At 41.8% G+C, this 22,202-nt stretch overlaps 2 protein-coding genes and 1 non-coding gene across 8 annotated transcripts; 1 reads left to right on the plus strand and 2 right to left on the minus strand.

Moving 5' to 3' along the window:
• The first annotated feature begins 2,129 nt into the window (after nucleotides 1-2,129).
• On the plus strand, nucleotides 2,130-10,203 carry rfc4 (replication factor C (activator 1) 4). 4 transcript variants are annotated; one of them, XM_071528557.1, is made up of 11 exons: nucleotides 2,130-2,279; nucleotides 3,427-3,556; nucleotides 3,837-3,915; nucleotides 5,169-5,248; nucleotides 5,505-5,624; nucleotides 6,578-6,721; nucleotides 6,879-6,999; nucleotides 7,086-7,211; nucleotides 8,147-8,227; nucleotides 8,993-9,106; nucleotides 9,779-10,203. In XM_071528557.1, the coding sequence occupies exons 2-11, from the start codon at nucleotides 3,441-3,443 to the stop codon at nucleotides 9,872-9,874; spliced, it is 1,077 nt and encodes a 358-aa protein (XP_071384658.1). In that variant the 5' UTR covers nucleotides 2,130-2,279; nucleotides 3,427-3,440; the 3' UTR covers nucleotides 9,875-10,203. The 4 variants fall into 4 exon arrangements, with proteins under 4 accessions (XP_071384658.1, XP_071384657.1, XP_071384656.1 ...); XM_071528556.1 differs by having other exon boundaries at nucleotides 3,433-3,556; XM_071528555.1 differs by having other exon boundaries at nucleotides 2,130-2,270.
• A 689-nt stretch (nucleotides 10,204-10,892) lies between these two features.
• LOC139651575 (eukaryotic initiation factor 4A-II-like) lies at nucleotides 10,893-21,993 on the minus strand. 3 transcript variants are annotated; one of them, XM_071528539.1, is made up of 11 exons: nucleotides 21,908-21,993; nucleotides 21,055-21,112; nucleotides 19,822-19,954; nucleotides 19,377-19,537; nucleotides 18,374-18,542; nucleotides 17,370-17,479; nucleotides 14,972-15,115; nucleotides 13,281-13,418; nucleotides 12,317-12,406; nucleotides 12,031-12,110; nucleotides 10,893-11,660 (listed from the first exon to the last, which is right to left on the minus strand). In XM_071528539.1, the coding sequence occupies exons 1-11, from the start codon at nucleotides 21,934-21,936 to the stop codon at nucleotides 11,516-11,518; spliced, it is 1,257 nt and encodes a 418-aa protein (XP_071384640.1). In that variant the 5' UTR covers nucleotides 21,937-21,993; the 3' UTR covers nucleotides 10,893-11,515. The 3 variants fall into 3 exon arrangements, with proteins under 3 accessions (XP_071384640.1, XP_071384641.1, XP_071384642.1); XM_071528540.1 differs by having other exon boundaries at nucleotides 21,055-21,106; nucleotides 21,908-21,936; XM_071528541.1 differs by lacking the exon at nucleotides 21,908-21,993 and adding an exon at nucleotides 21,729-21,809.
• On the minus strand, nucleotides 13,815-14,001 carry LOC139651585 (small nucleolar RNA SNORA81). The gene has a single exon (XR_011695728.1). It is a non-coding gene; the product is annotated as a small nucleolar RNA SNORA81 (small nucleolar RNA).
• Nucleotides 21,994-22,202: the final 209 nt, after the last annotated feature.

Raw genomic sequence — 22,202 nt, forward strand, 5'->3', positions numbered from 1 at the left:
TCACTCAGCCAGTCAACCGGTAAGTCAATGAATAAAATAGCCAGTCAGTCAGTGAACAAAATAAGAAAATAGCCAATCAGTCACTCAGTAAATAAATTAATATATTAGTCAGCCAGTCAATAAGTAAAAAAAATAGCCAATCAGTCAGCCAGTGAACAAATTAATGAATTAGTTATTCAGCCAGTGAAAAAAATAATAAATGAGTTAATGAACAAAATAACCGGTCAGTCGATCAATTAGTCAGCCAGTCAGTCAGTGAACAATACAGCCAGTCAGTCAGTCAGCAATGCAACCAATCAGTCAGCCAGTGAACAAAATAGTAAATTATTTAATGAACAACATAACCGGTCTGTCAATCAATTAGTCGGCCAGTCAGTCAGTGAATAAAACAGCCAGTCAGTCAGTCAGTAAACAAAATAGCCAGGATGTCAGTCAGTCAAATAGTAAGCCAGTCAGTCAGTTAGTCAGCCAATCAGTCAGTGAACAATACAGCCAGTCAGTCAGTCAGTTAGTGAACAAAACAGCAGCCAGTCAGCCAAGTAGTCAGTCCTCTTCATGATGCTGTGAGAAATAAGCAATCACATCCAAGGCAGCAAGAACCCCCAACTCCATACACAATAAACCCATCCTCCAGCCAGGGAAAAATACACTCCAAACGCAATATATATATCTGAGATCAGCCAAACCCAGAGAAAAAAACAAGGATGCCTCCTCTCCTCTGCAAGTAGTAAAAATGTAAAATAAAATAAAAATATCGATGCTGTTTGTGTGAGTGAGTCCAAACCACCCAGAGAGAGAGAGAGAGACTCCTGAGGCTGAGGGAGGACACCGCCGCTGCTGCCGCTTTGACGGCCGATGCTCTGTTTGCTTTGATAAAGAAGCTGAGTCACAAGCCAGGAAAACGAATCAGAGGGCTGCTCTACCTGCCTGGGAGGGAGAGAGAGAGAGAGAGAGAGGAGGGGGGTTAATAGGTCCTGGATAGAAAACCTGGTGCCTGGAGCCAAGTTGTCCATGGATTGGATTGGAGCTAGTGGCACATTATTTGATCTATTCTATACAATCCTAAATATTTACTTAATATTTGACTGTCTTGTTCTCTGATTTGTATGTCTGTAATCATATTCAAGGCGGGACAACTGACACATAAAACTGTGAGTGACTTCAAAATGTATAGGAGGCACTGAGATAAATGGTAAGAATTTGTCTGCTCAAATGCCCTGCTGGTGTTAGAAATGAACATTATCCACACAGTAGGCTATTTTGAGTCAGTTGCAAGGCAATATTCTTGAAGAGGATCTCTCACCATCATCACTGTCATTGTCACTAGACTGTGCTCAAACAAAACAAATCAATACCCCCCCCCCACCCATTATTCCCCATATTCATTGTTTGGCATGCCTCAGCGCTGCCAGAGGCCACTCCAGCGATTCTGCTCCACATTTTGATGAAAGCAAACATGCGTGGCGGGGGCATTATCATCTTTCCGTGCACCCATTCCCCCACCCCCCCCACCCCCGGGACCGCGGAGATTGCCTGGGAGACGACCATTAGCCATGAGACATCTGCGCTCGGCCTCACCCTGCCAGTCACTTATCTTCACTCTGCCAGCCAATTACAGGCCCACTGAAAGCTTTCAGACAGCAGAAACACGCAGCATCAATGGCACGGCAGCTGGTAAACAAAGCCCAGCATGATCAGAGAGGCAATGTGTGCTGCATATGTTGATTCATTCATTAAATCACCATTGTGGTCGTGTATGGGTCATTGTGCAATATGTTTGATTTAGTGAGTGAGTTATAATGAATTTGCTTTTTTTTAAAATTCTAAATTCACTGGACAATGTTGGACAAAAATTAAGACGAGTTTTTAATTTATGTATTATCTTACAACCTATCTAGCTTGTAACAAAATGCTATTTCAAAGCGTTTACTAAGTAGTCTGACTGAGAAGAAAGGAGAGGATGGGAGAGAAGGATGGGAGTAGAGAATACAGGAGAGGAGAGGAGAGAAAGGATGGGAGGGAAGATGAGAGACGAGCGGAGGGGGAAGGGCCAGCTTCAGCATCCGCCGCCTGTGATTGGACGACACAGAATGTCGTAGAGCGGAAGTGAAGTTCTCCGCCATGGCGGGAAATAATTCTGCTGTTACACATGTCAACAGTGCACTGCCGCACGGGCGTCAGAAGTAATATTACAGCCTTTTCGCACTTAGTAACTAAGATTAGGGGAATATCTGGATCAAAGTTTATCTTAACAACAGTTGTTCTATAAGGTAAGAGAGGTGCGTATTTGTTAAATCACCTACTACGTTAGCTGTTAACAGGCTAGCATGTCTATGGTGCTGTGGCTAACTTGCTGTTTAGCTAACTGTTGTATTTAATTTAGCTAGAATTCACTCCAGTGCAACTATGCTTGTTTATTACAACAATTGTCACTTGTAATGCTATATAGCAGAGACACCGCATGCCATTCCATCAGCTAACGTTACCTTGTTCATAGCCCCAGTAACATTCCTGTTTCTCATATGGAGAGATATGTACGCCAAACTCCTTTCAAAATTCTGGCAATTTGATATTGACTTTCTTATTACCGTACGTACACACCTCGCATAACATTACTCCCGAGCCTTCCCTAATCTTTAGAAGGCGCCCTTGAATTCGGCATACGGTATGCATACAGTACACACAATACGGCATACCAAACAGTATTTAATACAATACAATTTGAACTTAACTGTTGGATCAGCTAACGTGACCTCTCTGGTTACGTTACCCCACAATGCACCTCCACCAAAACACACTGTGGAGGGCGGTAGCTAACAGTTTGACCCGATTATAAAAACTCGATATTTTATTGTAATCAAGTGCTCCTTGGTGGATCACGTGAATGCCGAATTTACCAGAAGACTCTACTGATTACAAAAAGGTCGTAATTTATGTTCTTAAAGGTATGTATGTTTGCCGATAAGCAAGACCACATTAAATTCCTAGATTGTTAAATGGAGTTTGGTTCCACCTTCTTTTTATATGAGAGAACGTCACGAGCCTCGAATTTGACTCCATATTTACATCGGAAATAACTGTATGCATTTAAAGCACATGAATATGTTGGTGTTCACATCTACTGTAACGTACTGATGTTTAGTGTTTAATATAGTTAAAGATCCAACGTTTCTTTCCCTTGGTAGACAGAATACTTAGCTGCTCATGTCAGCTGGTCAGTGAAAACTATGAAACATTAACTGTCTGCCCTACTTTTACATTATCTTCTGTATATCCTCCAAATGGCTAGTTGTCACTTTTGGTTAACTGTCAGACATTTTTACAGTCATTTTGATGGATATTGTTGGGACATCCTGATCTAATGCGTGGGTCTGTCTGCTTGTCTGTGTGTTTGTGTATCGGTGGGTGTTTTTGTTGCTTTCCCAGAGGCAGGAGGAGTCATGCAGGCCTTTTTGAAAGGAGCGTCTGTCCAAGCTACCAGACCTCAGAAAGACAAGGCAGCAGCAGGGCCCAGCGCAGAGAAGAAAGCCAAGCCTATCCCTTGGGTAGAGAAATAGTAAGTCTGAACAGCAGAGGTGTATTTCTAGTTCTGTGTCCTGAACCAGGATCATCTCTGACTTACTGTAACTGACTTTAAATTCTGTAAATAAGAGAAATGATGGATCAAAACCCTCCTTGCCAGGGTGTATACATATGCATAATTAGCCAAAACTATAGTTAAATAAAAAAAATAATTTCAAAGGCAGTTGCTGTGTCTAGTGTGCCTATTTTTATCACATTGGCATTACTCAGCCTACATGCTGCCTACTGACAGGCCTTGTTTCTGTAATCCCCAGCAGGCCAAAGTGTGTGGATGAAGTTGCCTTTCAGGAAGAGGTGGTAGCAGTGCTGAAGAAGTCTCTGGAAGGAGCAGATGTAAGTGCCGTCCTCCCATAGAAATGCTCTTTCGCATGGCATCAGTATTTTTTACAGCCAGTGTGGATCCATGGATGGATCAAACCATTTCCATTTTCAAAAAAAATGTATGTTCTGATTTGCCTCCATGGACTCTTTTGCTGCCATAAGAACGGTAGCCAGACTAGTAACGTTATCCATGCTCAGAGTGGCCTACAGCAGTGGTTCTCAACGTGTGGTCCGGGGACCACCAGGGGTCCTTGAGGGGGTTCCAGGGGGTCCCCAGCAAACTGATGAATTGTTAAACTTAAGCATTATTTCATTTACAAGAAGTTAGAGAATGTAGAAGAATGACTGTTTTCATCATAGTTTCACTCTTATCTCTCTACCTACAATGCAGATAGTCATGGAATTCTGGACTAAATCATATCTGACAATACAAATATTCTCAGATTTGGGTCCAGAGACAAAATCTCATTAAATGGGGGTCCATGGCTCTAACGTGGACTACATTAGGGGTCTTACACAGGTCAATATAGGTGTATTCTGTTGTTCTACCACATGAGCGTGCCAATGCATTCATGTTCAGCCACTTCTCTGCTCAGTCCAGTGCTCTTGTCTGACAGCAGAACAATGGCGGAAGAAAAAATAAATAGTTAAGAGAACGGAAAAAGTCCTCAAGCTTGAGACTATTTTAATGAAACTTGTTGAACAAAACATGTGACGTGCACTCTGCAAAAGTGCGTTGTCTTTGCACAGCTCAACCACTTACATGAAAGGCCATTTAAAGCTCAAACACACTGCCGTCCAGTCCAGAGAATGCCAATATACTGACACTATTTCATTGTAATGGTTAGAAAAGAACATCTCAAACACAATGGCACATTGGTGCAGCAAGATTACTAAATACAGTTAAATTCAATCAAATTATTTTTTACATTTTGAAAAGCTTTATACTTTTGGTTTATTGTTCTATCATAATTAATTGTCAAGATTGTGCATTGGTCAAAAAAGTGACATTTTGATTTGATGAAATGTTGAGTATTTGATGTAAGATTTTGATAGATTAGCCCTACCTTGTTCGATCCATTAATTTTATGTCTTCCACATGGAAAATAAAGGCTGGCTCTTAGTTTCAAGTTTGAGTATCAAGAGAAATTTGCTGTTGCCAACATGTTATTTTAGCCAGGTGTCATCCCAGTATCAGCAACAGTACATCCTGTCCTCCCACTACTGGACCTATGGGAAACACCATGTGTGTGTTTTACTTGCAGCTTCCCAACTTGCTCTTCTATGGCCCTCCTGGAACAGGAAAGACTTCTACCATCTTAGCCGCTGCCAGAGAACTTTTCGGGTGAGCAGTGGCAGTACTTTGGCTTATGTTGTTAACGATATCGTGGTTAAGAAGTAGCGGTTTTATCCCATTTCATAACCGCAAACCTCTGTCTGCCTTATCTTTTTCTTTTCTGTCTCTTTTTTTCATCATGTCCGTATTTTCTGTCTCAGCATGGACCTGTACACCCACAGCTGTGCAGCTTAGGTATTTTTGTTCTTTATTTTAATGTCCTTGCTGTGTTTCATAATTCCCCCTCTCTCTCTCTCTCCTGCAGTCCGGAGCTGTACAGACAGAGGGTGCTGGAGCTGAACGCCTCCGACGAGCGAGGCATCCAGGTGGTCAGGGAGAAGGTCAAGAACTTCGCCCAGCTCACCGTGGCCGGGACTCGCACAGAGTGAGTCAACACACTTAACACACCACACACACGTTTAAATAGTTAAAGGGATGAGAATTTAGCCAGATTATAGCCACGTCAGATATGTCAATTGAAAATTTAGATTTATTTTGAGTCATGAAATTGTCGTGCTGTGTCCAGGTATCTTTATCCAGGTATGTGAGTGTAACTGATGAATAATAATTTATTTGTAAAGCACTTCAAAACACAGTTACAATAACTAGAAAGGAAACAAATCAAACAATATTCAAGACAATTGATTCATATGGTAACAGTTAAATTAGATTACTGTATCGTTTTGCCATAACTATGTCAGCCAGTGATTTACCAGCTAGTTGCTTTCTTCTCTTTAATGCAATCAAGTGTCCTCCTCTATATTTCCTCTGGGGAAATTATTTTTCTCATTATGTCCTTATTGTAGCCAGTAGAAAATCATGTCCACCCTTCCTTTTAATATCAAAAACCACTTGTACAAACCCATCACCCATTATATTGAATATTATAAATAAAGAGGGGGGGAGAGATGAAGTAGATGGATGATATTAAATTAATCCCTGAGGTGGAAAAGTAAAACGAGCGATATAACAGTTAGCAGAAAAGGCTTGGGATGCTGTTGCCACGGCTACGGCCTATTTTCACGGGACGTTTCTCCTCCGTGTCGTACAGCGAGGCTGCTGGGCCGCACAGAAATCCACTTCTGGTCTGAACAAGCCCTTAACGGTAATTACAAGTAGGACCTGTGGGGATTTTTTTGCGGGTTCCGATATCTCCCACTTGGCAGAAGCGTGAATTGCGGAAGTACGTCAACACCGCTGACCTGCCATAAAGTGTCAACACAGGCCGTGAACACAGCAGGGACTCCAGCGATTTCAGCAGTCCAAGGTAATAAGAATCTAAATGATGCAGTGTTTTATTGATGTAGTTGTTTTGTTGTTGTTGTTGTTGTTGTGCAGCGGGAAGCTGTGCCCTCCCTTCAAGATCATCATCCTGGACGAGGCGGACTCCATGACGGGCCCGGCCCAGGCCGCTCTCAGACGCACCATGGAGAAGGAGTCCCGCACCACCCGCTTCTGCCTCATCTGTAACTACGTCAGCAGGTAGGCTGGCTGATCTCACCCACAACACACACACACACACAGCACAAGAAGGTCTTAAAAAGGCTTTTTGAAACCTGCAAGTAGCCTGAAGGATGCAAAAAGCAACTCCTCCACCACACTAATAATAACTGATGCTGAATGCCTCTGTGTTTCGTAGGATCATCGAGCCGCTGACCTCCAGATGTTCCAAGTTTCGCTTCAAACCTCTAGCCAATAAGATCCAAGAGGAGCGCCTGCTGGAGATCTGCGAGAAGGAGAACCTCAAATACTCCAAAGAGGTAAAGCCAGGACCACAAGGGGGGGGCGGTTTACCCAGGACGCATGGGAGCAAATGTGACTGATTAGCGTCTTTATGTTGATGTAGGGCATAGCGGCGTTGGTGAAGGTGTCTGAGGGCGACCTGCGGAAAGCCATCACCTTCCTCCAGAGCGCCGCCCGCCTCAACGTCGACAAGGAGATCACACACAGCGCCGTCATCGAGATAGCTGGGGTGAGACCTACACATCCATCTAAGTAGATAAACGGCTATATGTAAAGCTTTAAAAAGTCTTAAATACAGTATACATATTAGTGGTTTGATTTTTCACCACGTAATAACTGAACTGTATCTTATATTAAATTGTGATGATAATATGCATATGTTTGGATGGCAGGCACTATACATATATATGTGTGTGTGTGTCTGTATATATATATATATCCCTACATGGTGTGATGTTCCTCAATATCAAATCCTAACTCAAATCTAGTGACTGACTGTTAGTCCTTCCACAAAAGGTGATCACAGGCTGCACTGTATAAAACCAAGTAGAATAGAATCAGTAATTCAGCAGATTAATCAGACACACCGCTAAACAAATCCAAGAGTGGTTTCATGAGCATCAGGGTGAAGTCACACTCCTTCCATGGCCTCCAACCAGCAGATCTAAGCATCATTAAACCTAAAAGTAGATTTCTACCTCCTTTATCCCTCAAACAACAAGTCTTTCCTTCTTGAAGAAAGCTCCAGTATCCTCTGCACACAGTTCAGGATGCAGGATGACAGCAGGACCAGGAGGACTGAAGCTGTTCTGAAGGCAAAGGCTGGACCTGCTCCTTATTAGATACTTCACATTCATATATTGATAGGCTTTTCCCTGATTTTGACAGAATCTGAGCTGTCATCATCACAGCCTCTCAGCTGATGGATGTGTTGGATTGAAGCCTGGCTGGACATGTCAGATTAGGGTTGGGGTTATATTCCATTCCAAGTGACTGACACAGCTGTTCATATATGAGACTGGAGGAACTGGTAATCTGCAGCCCTCTGATTGTAACATTATCTGTCCCAGGTTATGTCATGTCCCGACAAAGGGCCCGCATACTTGAAACCTTGCTCCGCTAAATTCCTGTCATGTTTCCTTGCTGCTGCTCTGTCTCTCATAGGTCGTCCCTCCCAAGATGATTGACAACCTGCTTCAAATCTGCTTCAAAGGAACGTTTGAGAAGCTAGAGGTTGCTGTGAAGGTAGGTGCTCCGACAAAGTCATCTAACCACAGGTTCTGTCAGGCATGTTAAGGCAAGGCACCACAGCTGAATAGGGAAAAATCAGAATGACATTTTGTGTTTTAATGACTTTTATGTTGTTACTAGCAAATTGTAATAAAATATTTTAAATTACAATTGTGAATATTTAAAATATTTCATGAAAATAATTTGCATTGAATTTGCTTATCAGAACACTTTCCGATGGATAAAGATGGACTGCATTTTCCTTTTTCATTCTCTCATTCTGATAAATAACCAGGTAGCTGGTAATTTACAGGGGAATTTGAAAAATGTTTTTTTTTTTTAGTAATTATTTATGAAATACTATGTATATGGTGAAAAATCTCTCTGTAAATTACCAGCTATTTTTGTTAAGAAACAACATGCAAATTTGGTAGCCATATCTATAAGCTGGAAGTGTTTTGCATATTGAGAATTTTGAGAGAACTACATTTTTCTCTCGCTAATTTTGCACTTGGTGTACTTGATGCAGCTAGTATGAAAAATGTATAAAATGTATAGTTGTTTTTGATGACTGTTTTGTATATTGTATGAAAAAAGCAAAATATTATAATTGATCAAAATTGACCACTCCAACCAACTTCACCCGTGGTGCCCTGCCTTAAAATGTAATACCACTCAATGTAAGAATTCACTGATGTTGACATGAGCAATGAAATCTCCAAGGCTCTGGGCCCTACCTCACTACCTGTACCCCTTCTCGGTGTTCTTCCCCTCTGTCAGAACATGGTGGATGAAGGCTACGCAGCCACCCAGATCCTGAGCCAGCTCCATGAGACCGTCATAGAGCAGGACCTGAACGACAAGCAGAAGTCGGCCATCGCAGAGAAGATGGCGGTAAGTTAGCCGATGCAGCGCTCTCGAATGAAATAACAGTAGTTGTCATAAAGAAACTATTTTCCAATTTCCAAACTGATATTTTACATGTTGTATATATCCATTAGTTGGTTGTCTGAAATCTGAGCTTTTTTAATTTCTCTGCTGTGAAACTGGTTCATTCTTAGCCTGAGGTAATGAGTGTCCTCATGTCTGTCTGATAGAAAGTTGTGACTCAGTCAGTGACTCAGCTTCTTTATCCTCCTTTGTTTCTAGCACAACCCTCCTTCCTCTCTCTGTAACTCCCTCCTCCCCTCTTGTAATTATCAGCAGCTCTTCCATCTCTCTGTAGCCCCGTTGTACTCCTCACTCTCATTTTCTGTCAGTGCAGTTGGGTATCATCGGGACAATTAAAAATGTCTTCCAAAGTCCTCTGTTTTTAGAAGGATGCAGCAAGGAAAGTATTAGGGTGACAAACATGATGACGGATCATTAAGTCCCCCTCACAGCCAATCAGTAACAAATATGTCACGTTGTTATGACCTGTAGGAGACTGATCCATAGTCCTCCATTCAAATTTGATCATGGGGGACAAAAATGAACTCTGGAATGTCATGTAAATCAAGTAATGTAATTTAGGTATACTGATGCTTTGTAAATACATATGACTGTTTGTTTCCCTCCCTCTGTCAGGTGGTTGATAAGTGCCTAGTGGACGGTGCAGACGAGTACCTGCAGATGTTGAGTCTGTGTTCTGTCATCATGCAGCAGGCCTCCCAGAACAACTAATGCTCTCCTCCAAAGCCAGCATCTCCTTTCCAGGCAAGTACCGGGATCCGCCTCCGAGAAGACCAGGGTCCTCATGTAGACTCATACATGTACGCGGATTCTCTCTCCGACATGGTCGTATGGTGGTTTCTCAAATGAACTGAACTCATTCAGTGTTGCATACCTTAGTCCTGCCTCACTGAAACCAGTGGATACCAGAGGCTAGCAGCACCTGATACTGCTATCAAAGAGTTTTTCCCCTCATTCAGATGGCTCTGTTTCCTTTTCATGTAACCATTTAGCGACAGATCTTTGTACACTTTTTGTATTTTTGGACTGTAATAAAGTCGTTTGTATCTCATCAGTGTTTGTCTCCTCTATCAGTGTCATTCTTTTGCTTCTCCCATGATATTTTCATTAAAATGTCCGATATCTGGTGCACATTTTAGTCAGTAGGGAAGTCACAGCTTATTGTATTTTTCACCTTTCCCATCATGAATCCCTCATTTTAACCAGTTTGTTCTTAACTTCCTCCTACCCGTCTAGCCACATTTCAGATGTGTATCAACATCCCCTCTCTACAGAAGCCCGGGGCCATTTCACCCTTAACTTTCTGCCAGCTGACTTGTTCTTGGCTGTCAGACCTCCCTGTGTTAGAGTACTGATCAATATGCCATGCTGGTACTCCCTCTACCAAGCACCTACTCCTTTCTTGGAGGATTTGAAGACGATTTAAATAACCTGCAAGTCAATGGGGGGCCAAAATTTGGGGCTAAAATTTGTAACAACCCTTGTTCAGACTAAAACATTACACTGGAATTTCTTTTTTCAGTCAGAGTACTTACATGGCTTAAATGTTCTTCCTTCTTGGTTTTTTTTAATTAAGTTCTAAAAGGGTAAACAGTTTGGTTTCCACTACAGCTGGGTTTGCGGTGGAGATAGATTCCTGTAAAATTCCATGATAGAAGCCGTGTTTTCAGCATGCAGTCACAGTATACCCACTAATTGGCCTCCTGAGACAGGAAAGTAAACACGTAATCACATTCCTTTTATTTTTAAACCCGTCCAATACAATTCAAAGTCAGCTGAGAGCTATACTACTGTGGAGACGCTATTCAGAGGAAAATACTTGGTCCCCTTTTAAATGCAAAAGATTAAATAGGTGAAATACATTGCACAAAAAAAATGGAAGTGTATCTAAGAAAGTGCTGAATACTGGGAGGCCATTTTACATCTGACCCCTTCATCCTAGAGTAGCCTTATGTACGTCAGCTTCACGTAGTTGGCCGACTTCATGCAGCACTTATACCTCTTAGTCCATAAGTAGGTTATCAAACGGTAGAGAATATCTAATATATACGCCTGTATCGGCCTAGGAAAACAATACCTAAGAAAGAAGCACCCGTGAGAGCCCATCACCCTTATAAGAGTCCTGTCTCCCTGTGAGAAACCTGGGGAGTGAGAACCACAAATATAATGCTGCAACCTTCGCTCAGACAGTATCTGAAATCCTGATCCTCTTCCAGCATTTCAGACAAAGCGATTCGATAACTCGCTTCCGATTAAAAATAAGCGCAATGCTCGTGTTTTATTCTGCAAAACCGCGCGCACCGCATTCAAAAGGAATCAAACTAAAAACACGCCGGCCGTCGAGTCGCGATCCTAAATCAGATCCGCCACGTTCATCGGCATCTCCTGAACGGATGTGTTGTAAAAGGTCTCGATGTCGCGGAGGACTCGCTTGTCCTCCTCGGTGACAAAGTTGATGGCCACTCCCTTTCTGCCGAAACGTCCGCCACGTCCAATTCTGTCAGGGAGGAGGGGAAGAAAGAAGAATGTCGCTAGCAAGAGTTAGGAGGAAATGAAGAAGAGTGTAGTTTACTGCATCAATAAGTTTGTTCTCATCCTAAAATAATTCTGTCAATGTTTTCTGTCAGTGTATAAAATGGATAACTCCAAGTGGGAAAAGACAAATAACACTATTTGTTCATATGCTATTCTAATGGTCTGACAGCCCAGGCAATACTGTACAAGTGGGAAATGAAAAATAGAACTGATTGCTGTGTTAACTTGGGAACTTATGAGTCATTACTCGCCTTCTCCTTTTTTAAATTCAACTACAACCAAAGTTAATAAATTGAGTGGTATTTCCTCTTAGTTGTAAACTGTCTTCCTACCTGTGGATGTAATTCTCCCGGTTGGTGGGAAGGTCATAGTTAATGACCAAAGACACTTGCTGCACATCAATGCCACGAGCCTGCGGACAGACAGACACAACATTAGAAATCAAAATACTACACAAAATGCCCTAATGGCTATGTGCTTCAGAGGCACAGTGAGCCTCAGTGGATGTGAGAATACCTGTGTTTATGTAACTTCATTTAACACAATGGTGTTGGTTTCAACTGACACATGTACTAAGTCCCATGTCCCTAGTGTGTGTGTGTGTCTGTGTGTGCATACCAGCAGATCAGTAGTGATGAGCACTCTGCTGGATCCGGATCTGAACTCTCTCATGATCACATCTCTCTCCTTCTGGTCCATGTCTCCATGCTGTGACAGCAGCAGAAGCAGCGATTACTGGATTAGTTTTCATTTGTGGTCCTATCTGATTCATCAGGTAGAGCATGGCACCAACACCGACAAGGTTAGAGGTTCACTTCCCCCTGAGGCCATCCATACTGTGATCACATGCACTCATGGAGATTTCTAATAAAAGTGTTAACTTGATAGCATGTGTTATACAGCATATAGCAGAAGGTCAACATTACAAGACCACGGAGAGTCAAGCTGACAAGGGACATTTGTATGCAAGTTGAACACAGCTAAATGCAGCTCCATTCACATGTTTAGAAATTGCCAACTAGAGGGAAAATCTAGACAGATATCTGAAAGTCAACAGATATGTTGTCAATTAACTATAATATTCTTTTTTTAAAGGACATTTTCCCACATTTATCTTGGGAGTACTAGCTGCTGCAAACATACCTTATCCCTGTAATATAAATGCATTTCCCCTTTGGTAGAAAATCAATTTTCCAGTTATATCAGGGTGTCTGCAAGTTTCATAAAGTTTTGACATTTGTTACAGTAAAATTTAACACATTTTGCAAATGAAATAAATATGAGAATGAGAACTGTAGACCTATGAGACTATATCTGCATGACAGGGCTGATTTTTATTCAAAGAAAAACCAAGAAACCCCAACATTTTTAAAACCTCTAAAACTGAAGTTTAAAGTTAGAATGCTATATTTTGCTGTATTCAAGGCCTTTTATAGCCTTGAGATTAGAGAATATTTTTCAACAGTTAACAGCTAATGAAGTCAAACCAAGTAATCATATTGGAGAAATGATAATGTACTTGAGTGTAATACTGCATCAAAATAGTTATCAGATATTATCAGTAAAAGCAGTAATCTCTCACCAAGGCGGAGACAGTGAAGTCCCTGGCATGCATCTTCTCCGTCAGCCAGTCAACCTTCCTTCGCGTGTTGAGGAAGATGACGGCCTGGGTGATGGTCAGCGTCTCATACAGATCACACAGAGTGTCCAGCTTCCACTCCTTTTAGAAGGAAAGAGAGAGAGAAGCAGATACAGTCCATGTGTTTGCATTACTAAATCAGAGTGCTTCCATGACCTAAATAATTTATTCCCTCCTGGTTTGCTAATGTTGTTGATGAATGAATGTGTGAAACAAGTTGGAAAATACATTCTGCTATATTCCTGTAAAGTGACTTATTTGGAAAATTCCCTGATATTCCCTGACTTCCCCTGATAATTCATCAAATTCCCTGACTTTCCCTGTCTGGAATACACCTCTCTAATCCCATAATATTCCAATGGGAACTTTGTAATTGCCTAGTTGATGGTCATGAAGTGAAAGTAACATCAACCACTCCAGACAGAGACGGAATAAAGCAGTGGTGGATCTAGACGATGATAACTGGTGCCTATCAGAGGATGTGGCGCTGCGTCTTGAGACCAGAGACATGGGACATTGAGAAAGAGGTCCGTCTCGGTCTCGTTTGCGACACAGAGCGCTTTGACTCTCCTTCCTGGGTGTACTCATGCTGGCATCATCACACCGGCCAGACCGACCAGGGTCTAGACAGTGGGATTTTAGCAGAGTGCTTTAGCAGGAAGGACACTTCTAGCTTGTTGTTGCTGATTACCAACCAATATTCACACATTCTTCTCTCAATTGTGTGATGTTTGACCACCAATGTGTCACCTTTTATTTGTGTATACTTTTCTCTCCTTTGTGCTTGTGTCTCTGCATCTGCTTTTGCTGGACTTGTTGGCCTGTGGATTTCGGTATCATTCTATGCTGTGTCAATTTTATGTATCACCGACGCGCATTTCTATGTTTGTGTTATACTGAAAAACCTTCATGACTGTCAATTTGTGTTTCTATGTTGTACTAAAAACCCTTCAAGCTGCACTAGGCGTGATTCTAGGTAGAAATACACCCATCTTATCAGCCTAAAATCACAAATTGGGGCTGCAACAGAGAAGAGAGTCCCATCCCCATTAAATGAGATGCTTTAGACTGTAGGTAGCAGTGACCAGTAGCAGTGAGCAGCACTCCATCCAGAGAAAGCTGGAATCACCAATGTTAGATCTTTTCCTCTCGTCTCTTTGGTTTCCTTGGTATAAAGCCTGGCTGGGTTGGTAAACATGAGTGCTGATGGGTATTGCTCACAAGTTAAAAAGTTTCAAACGGTTGCCTCTCGCTACCATTTGGAGCCACCAATGTATGAAGTTATATTTGTTATATTGATTTTTGATGTTGGAATAGGTGGATTATTCAGTTTCCCAGAGTGCATCCCTCTATATATGGAATTGTATAGCATAGCCCCTCTACACCCTGATGAAAGCCTTGTGCTGAAACACTGGTCAATTGACATCAAACAGTTGAGAGAAGAGTGTGTGACTATCTTTGTTCCATTGATATGCCATTCTTTTCATTACTGTATTGCAACACCTCCATCTCATCTTTGTCTGAGTTAACAGTAGCACTGCATGATTCCCTCCAGGCATTGGTTTTCTCTTAACAACCCATCCTCCACTCCCTCTTGTACCATCTGTCATCCCTCCATCCTTCCTCCCTCTCACCTCTCGTTCAACGCTGATGTAGAACTGCTTGATTCCCTCCAAGGTAAGTTCCTCCTTCTTGACCAGGATCTGAATCGGCCTCCTCATGAACTTCACGGTCACCTCCAGCACCTCGGCAGGCATGGTGGCCGACAGCAGCACCACCTAGGGGACAGACGGTCTTTACTAGGATTGACAAATGACTAGTGGGTGTTTAAACAACAATGCTCTACATTCATGCGCCTCAGAAAAGAAATCAGGAGTAAGATCTGTGAAATTAAATGGAAAAGTCACTTCCTACTTTGAATCTGAAGTTGCATCTCTGTTCAATTTTACTCAGTTTAGGAATTTATATAAAATTTGTGTGCAAGGTGAAAGAATGCACAAATGAAAAAAATAAAGAAGGAGTCCAGCCAATGCCAAACATGTCTCATGGTCTAGCAAAGAAACAGAGAAATAATACAAAAAAATTCTGACAAAATTCCCCGCCAGTTTGAGCCTTACCCCGGGGAAAAACATACAAGTGGACCATAGAAATATCATTCAGATGAGTGGTACTGTCTTTTTTTAAAAGTGTTTTTGCATGTTTTAGTCCATTTACTACACGACACACATAGGCTACTTTACATTACTACCAACCATTTTCCAAAGTATACCATACATTTAGATTTTGGAATATTTACTCATTTTTACTCAGTTTATTCAACGTTCAGGTGATAAATCTACCTTAAAATTTTATGGTCCCTTAAGGAAGATAGCAACAAAAGAGTAACCCTACTTCTTCTTAGCAAAACCCACAAGCCTGGGTGAGTCCCACAGGTGTGCTCTCATACCGCAACCTTTAGTTATTAATCCATGAACAATAAACACAACCACAGATGGCAGAAGACAGTGAAGTGTGCCAACTCCTCTCTGCTGGCGTCAAAAATAAAACAGCACCAAACCAGGTCCTGACACATTTTGTGCTAATTAAAATACCCTCACATTTCCTCAACTATGACACAGCGTCTATGGGTCGGTGCTGTTGTTATAATGTCAAATTTTTTACTGAATAGCTGATTCGAATGTGCCAGGTTTTATTTTGGCTATTGTCACGATTACTTTTTTTGGTTACTGCTCTTTCAAAATGTAAATTAATCGACCTGTAGACAATTTGCCAGAACATTTTTAAAACGTTTCAGATAAGTGCCATTTCTCTTCATGCCTTTCTCAAAGTTCATATTCCATGTCTATTCCAGATTTTCCCTGTCAGAAAGCATGTGAATTGAGACACAGTACCACCTGTTCACCACGCTCAAATAGTGGACAGTGTTGCATCATGTCACAAGTAGCATTTCTATCAGGGATATAGCATGGTTCGGTACAATTTCAGTACAGCAGGGGTGTAACTGCCTGCGGGTTGTGTTAATTCTTGAGAATTTCCCACTCATTTACTCACTGACAAATTCAAAATAATTTGTCATGCATAAGTTGCTGCATGAAATGGCTTACTGCCTTAAAACAGCCAAAACTCATTTTTGTCTTCAGAAACCAACAAGTAATTAGTATCAAAGGAAGACCGCTTTTGTATGGAAATACTGTAATATAAATCATATCCTTATGGACAAGTCAAGCCTTCTCACACTGTGCTTTGAACAGAACCAACAGCTGGCAACCATGCAAGGAACACAGCAGCCTACTTCTCGTTAACGTCACTAGCCCATGCAAGCAGAATAAACATCTTCAGTTGTAAAAACAACAAAACTGCTACTTATTGCTACTTAATGGCATTTCTGAAGTAGCCAAGTAGTGAAGAAGGCGAGCACTCCGAGGCTACTAGCTACCACCATGCTGGCTGTGTCGATTCAGCTGCTAACATATCATGACCAAGTAGCACACAGCTTGAAGAATTATAATTTTCAGTGGTGTATGTCAGTGAATTCAAACAGTGAAAGCAGTGAAACAACAATAGTGAAACGTTGAAACATAATAGCATACAGCTCACAAGCAGTTTAGTTATTAATCTGGAGTTATTCAAATCAACTGTCATCCTGCTCGCATGCGCAAAACCAAACGGAGGGTGGTGTGCCAAGTGGATGGTTTTTGAAATACGCCAGTCCACCCCATAGCTGCTATATATCCCGCCCTTCTCCCAAGAAGCGTGCTGAAATCAGCCAAAGAACAGAAGCGCAGCAATGTGGTTGCATGCATTGTGAATACAAGTAAATCTCTCCTGCAGAATGTGGAGAAGGTAAAAAGGCAGGGAGGTAGCTGGACCATCTTTTCAGATGGAAATGCACTGTATGAAATCCCCAACTTTTATCATGCAACTAACCAAACGCCTGTTCTACTGTCCAATAAAACTAAAAGATACACAGGTTGAAAAAACAGAGAGAGAGAAAAAAGCACACACAACAACTTGAGTGAAAATCAAACTCACTTGGATGTTGGATGTCAATTTTAGAAAAATTTCATAGATCTGATCCTTGAATCCTCGACTCAACATCTCATCGGCTTCATCCAAGACAAACATCTTGATCCGCTTAGGAGCTGAGCAACAGAATGAGAGGAAACCAGCCATTGGTCACCAGCTTCACTCAGATTTCCTCACTGACACCTCAATTACAAACAGTCAACACACACATCAACCTTGATGCAATAGTACTTTAATAATGCATATAAAAAGCCAATGTTTAGACAAATAATGTTTTGCCAAGATGCAAATATTAGTGTTATTGCATCCAGGCTATGAGTGTGTGGCAACTTCTAAGTTTAAGTTCTACTGCATGTTGGCCAGCAGTTCACCAATCCAGGAGTGATTTTTCACCCATCCTCTCAAACTGTGCCAGAACAGGGAAAGATAGCAGGTTTTTCATTTGCAGGCTTGCTTTTCCAAGATGTAGCTGATCAAATTGTTAATGCATAATGTGTTGACACCTAATGATTTTACACTGCCTAAGATATTTGAATATAGTCAGGAGATCATTCACTCTAGGGAGCCATAAGAGACTGCGTCCCCTGAAGAGATTTTCTTATTTGTGTGGTGGGTTTTCAGAGAAAAACAAATTTTCAGTACCATCACAGTTTTCCATTTTATTTGTTTTGTCTTCCATTTTCTCATGTTTTTGTTGACTGGAAAAGGTACTCTTAATTCCCAGCCTTAACAGGATGCAATAGATGCCTGATTGGGAACACTTTAAAAAGAAAAAATCGTCAATGGTCAAAATCTTAAAATTTCTTTTCCTCACATTACAAGTGATATTGTCTATGTATGCAGCAGACTCATGTACCACATGTCAATTTCCGTGACCTTCAATGACGGAGGCAAGTGTATAACTTTTGACAGAACAGCCAACCAACCAGTACAAGAGGGTGCACCTGCAATACATTTTTAACTGACTTGTGCTAGTGTGTGTGATGCAGTTTCAGTGGTTCCCTACTCACAGATATATCCCCTGTTGAGCATATCGTAGACCCTTCCAGGAGTGCCGACAATGATGTGCGGCGCCTCGGCGTGGAGTTTCTGCATCTCGTTGCGGACGTTGGTCCCTCCGATGCAGGCGTGGCAGGTGGCTCCCATGTAGTCGCCCAGGGCTAGGACCACCTTCTGGATCTACGAGAGGCAGAGACAGGACAACACAGAAAGGTAGGAAGCAACGGCGGAAAAAGCACATGAAAGAGTATATCTTCAACACAGAAGTATCCCAAACACTGAAAATCCTAGTAAAATGAATCCCTCACATCAGGAAAAAATGTAAGGGAAGAGGTGGCATGTCATCAAGGCTTTTGTGTAGGTGTGTGTTGCACAAACTGGCTTGCAGGCTGGCTAAATGACAAACTCGTCTCAACCCATTGCGTTTCCATCAGTGTTGTGTCAATTTGTCTCTCTAGCTGATCCACAGAGAGCTTCTATTTTGAAAGGGGGCAGAGGGGGAAAGAGTCTACTAGATTCATTGATATGCGGAAGTAAAGCTTTGTATTTTTTTTTTTTACTGTGCACAAAAAAGAAATGCTGACCTGGAACAAACGACAATACAGCCACAAACTAGCCAGACATTATTATAGTAGGTTATAATTACCTGCTTTTTAAAGTATGTTTGTCACTTTTTTTAATGAAAGCATCATAGCCGATGTGGATTGCTATATATTTTATGATTTTATTACGCAAGTCACTACACCAGAAAACCAATGTCAACTTTGTTTCTCATTATTTCAATGCACTGTCAGGATGAACACATGCGTCAACCACCGAAAATTGAATCTCTGTGACTCTTGAGCTTGGACACCTGCATCGGACGCAACGTGAACTCAAAGCAGCAGTGGGGCAGCTTCCATTGATTTCAAAGGAAGCATTCCCTCCATTGTGGATGGCACTGACGGAAGCCTGATAGTGGTATATAGTGGCTGTAGCGGTATTTAGGGACTAGTGAATGACTTTGTGGCCTACCTGCTGTGCGAGCTCTCGGGTAGGAGCGAGGACCAGGGCCTGAGTGCAGGATTCCTTCTCTTTATCCTTGGAATCACTGATCTCCAACTGCTGCAGGATGGAGATGGCAAACGTTGCCGTCTTCCCTGTTCCTGACTGGGCCTGGGCGATGACATCGTGGCCTGGGGGTGGGTTAGGAGAGAGGAAAAGATAGGTGTGATAATGATGAAAATGACGGATGTGAACAGCTGCTCAAACTGCAGTACTCTGTCAGCTTTCTCAGCTTAGCATTTAGCCTAAGTCCCATAAGTTGCAACAGTTAAAACACTGCTCTGAATTTAGTTATTGAGGTTTAATGCCCTGTTATTCTTGGTCTATTACTTGTGAAATATGCTTGAATTCCTCTCCTTTCCATCCCAGTACAAGCTCATTTTTGCATGCCTACAGTAACACATGTTACTCTAACCTTTAATGCATGGAATGATAGCCCTTTGCTGGATGGCGGATGGCTTCTCAAAACCGTAGGCATAGATTCCTCTGAGAAGAGTCTCTCTCAGGTCCATGTCATCAAAGTTTTCTGTGATCTCGGTCCAGTTGCTCTGAACAGCACAAAAATACACAAAGAGCTTCAATCCTGTGTTTAAGTGACAGATCAAAAGTCTGTGATGGTACTATTGGGTGGAATTTATATGTGTGCGCACTGGTGCACTGTGAAGTAACCACTGCAAATACACTCTTTTCCAGGAAGTAAAAGTAATGGGATTTTGATATAAAACCACATGAAGAAACTTTAGTGCTTTTTGTGGACATTTATTATTAAATAGCTGTATGTTATGAGAATTAGCTAACAAGGTGAACAAAAACAAAAAGAGGCATTTTTCATTTTATTTTGACTTTAAAGGAAGACTGAAAAGGGTAAGAAAAAATAAGGGATCATAACCTGGTCAGACAATTTCATGAAAAGACCATGAGTTTCTAATATTTGAACACTCTGTGTAGGCCAACATGTCATAAAATGAATGCCACTTGTATCTGTTATTATGTATCCTCGACTAAGGAACACCAAGTTCTAAAAACCTGATTTGTGAAGACCCAAGCCTGCCTTAGGATCCACTCCCATCCCCGCCCTTTACAGCCACCACTCCATGTGCCTCTATGTTCCTTGTATATCTGGTTTCTTGTACATACCAAGCAACTATCCAAATTAGAGGGACTTATTTTTCCTGTAATAAGAAAAACACAGAATGACAGACTACCAGGGATCACTGTTGAGACGTTCACCTAAATGACAGAGCTAAATTAGATTGAATCTATCAATGGCTCAAGTCAATAGTTTCCACTATACTTTGTGCATATATTATAGGCCTAACAGTCAATACTACAAGCACGTTTGACTAGTCAGCCTACAGGCACTGGGGCCTCCTAATGGCAGGGTTACCAGTAACAGGTTAGTACAGGTTTGCACCTCAGGGCTCCACTCCCCTAACTTACACCAGCCATTTTTTATGTAAACTGTGTGTGTGTGTGTGTGTGTGTGTGTGTGTGTCCCGTTTGGGCTACTTGCATAACTGGTTTCATTCCAAAGAGATGATGAAAGAAAACTGTTCTTTTTAACATGCTTTCAGATACACAATACATCATTTAAGTAGTACTTGCAAGGAGGTTAGCTGTGTGTGTCTGTGTGTGTGTGTTGACTCGCCTCAATGACACCATCAGGCTCCATCCCATCAGGGCCTCCATGGTCTGTTTCTCTAGAGCTGACAGGGCAAGAAAAGACAAGTAGAACAAGGCTTGGGGAAATTAACCAACTATTTCTTCAGCAGACTACATTAACTCGTGGATAACAAAAAAATCACCAATTACAATTTCTTAGCAGCCCAGAGCAGTTTTTTCAACTGATTTGAGCACAGGGTGGCTAACGTTAGCTACCTCTCAAAATATCAAGTAGAACTGTCAGCCAGCCACAGTCAATATGAGCTCTAGTCACATTTGGCTGGTGACTAGAGCTAATGCGTTTGTCATTTAGTAAATTAATGAGAATTGGTTAACAACCTCTTGCCTCTTGTATCAACAACAGGCAAGACGTTTTAGTGGCCATTTAACGCTAGCTAGGTGAGATCTGTCAAAATGATTCCGTCAACACAACTGCTGCTGACTAGACAGCTAACTTATCGGTGCTCTGACCCTTTTGACAGATTACTGTCTAAAGGGCCAGAATGTAAACCATACATCACTTATAACAGCCAGGTGAACTGTCAACAGAAAATATTTGTTTTTCTCTGAGAACATGGCCAAATCTCGTGAGTCAGGTATCCACAGACTCACAGACTTGAGTAACGTTACACTTATATAGATAACAGCAGTGTTACTCACCAACCGAAAATCACACACCCATAGCATAGCAAAGCAAGTCAGGACTCTAACTAGCTCCGTTAAACGTCAGGCAACTTGACAGCTATACATAATATAGGCCGATAAGAGTCCAGAGCTCGCTTTAACTAAACAACACTACGGCAATGCTATTTGACTGCGAAATGGGGTGTGTTTTTTACCTGTTGTAGTCCGCAGAACCGCCTGACATGATCCGACCGAAGCTTCCGAGCTCGATTGAAAAGGAACTGCATACTTCGCGCAGGCGTCTCAGCACAGGCGGCCGGAACTACTGCTTCCGTTGAGTGAAGGCGGGACAATCGGGGGAAAAATAACACCCACTTCAATAGAACATCTGTTATTATGATAAAACTTGTCACTTTAAATGCAGTCAGTTTTATTAATGAGGCACCAGAGCATCCGCATGCGATACTGAGTACTATATACAGTAGCGGAGGGATATTGCAGTAAATTAGC

This window comes from Centroberyx affinis, unplaced genomic scaffold (assembly GCF_046629955.1).
Source record: "Centroberyx affinis isolate AG114_WGS23_722 - 3 ecotype Tasmania unplaced genomic scaffold, CSIRO-AGI_Caff_v1 ptg001688l_1, whole genome shotgun sequence".
Lineage (NCBI taxonomy): Eukaryota > Metazoa > Chordata > Actinopteri > Beryciformes > Berycidae > Centroberyx > Centroberyx affinis.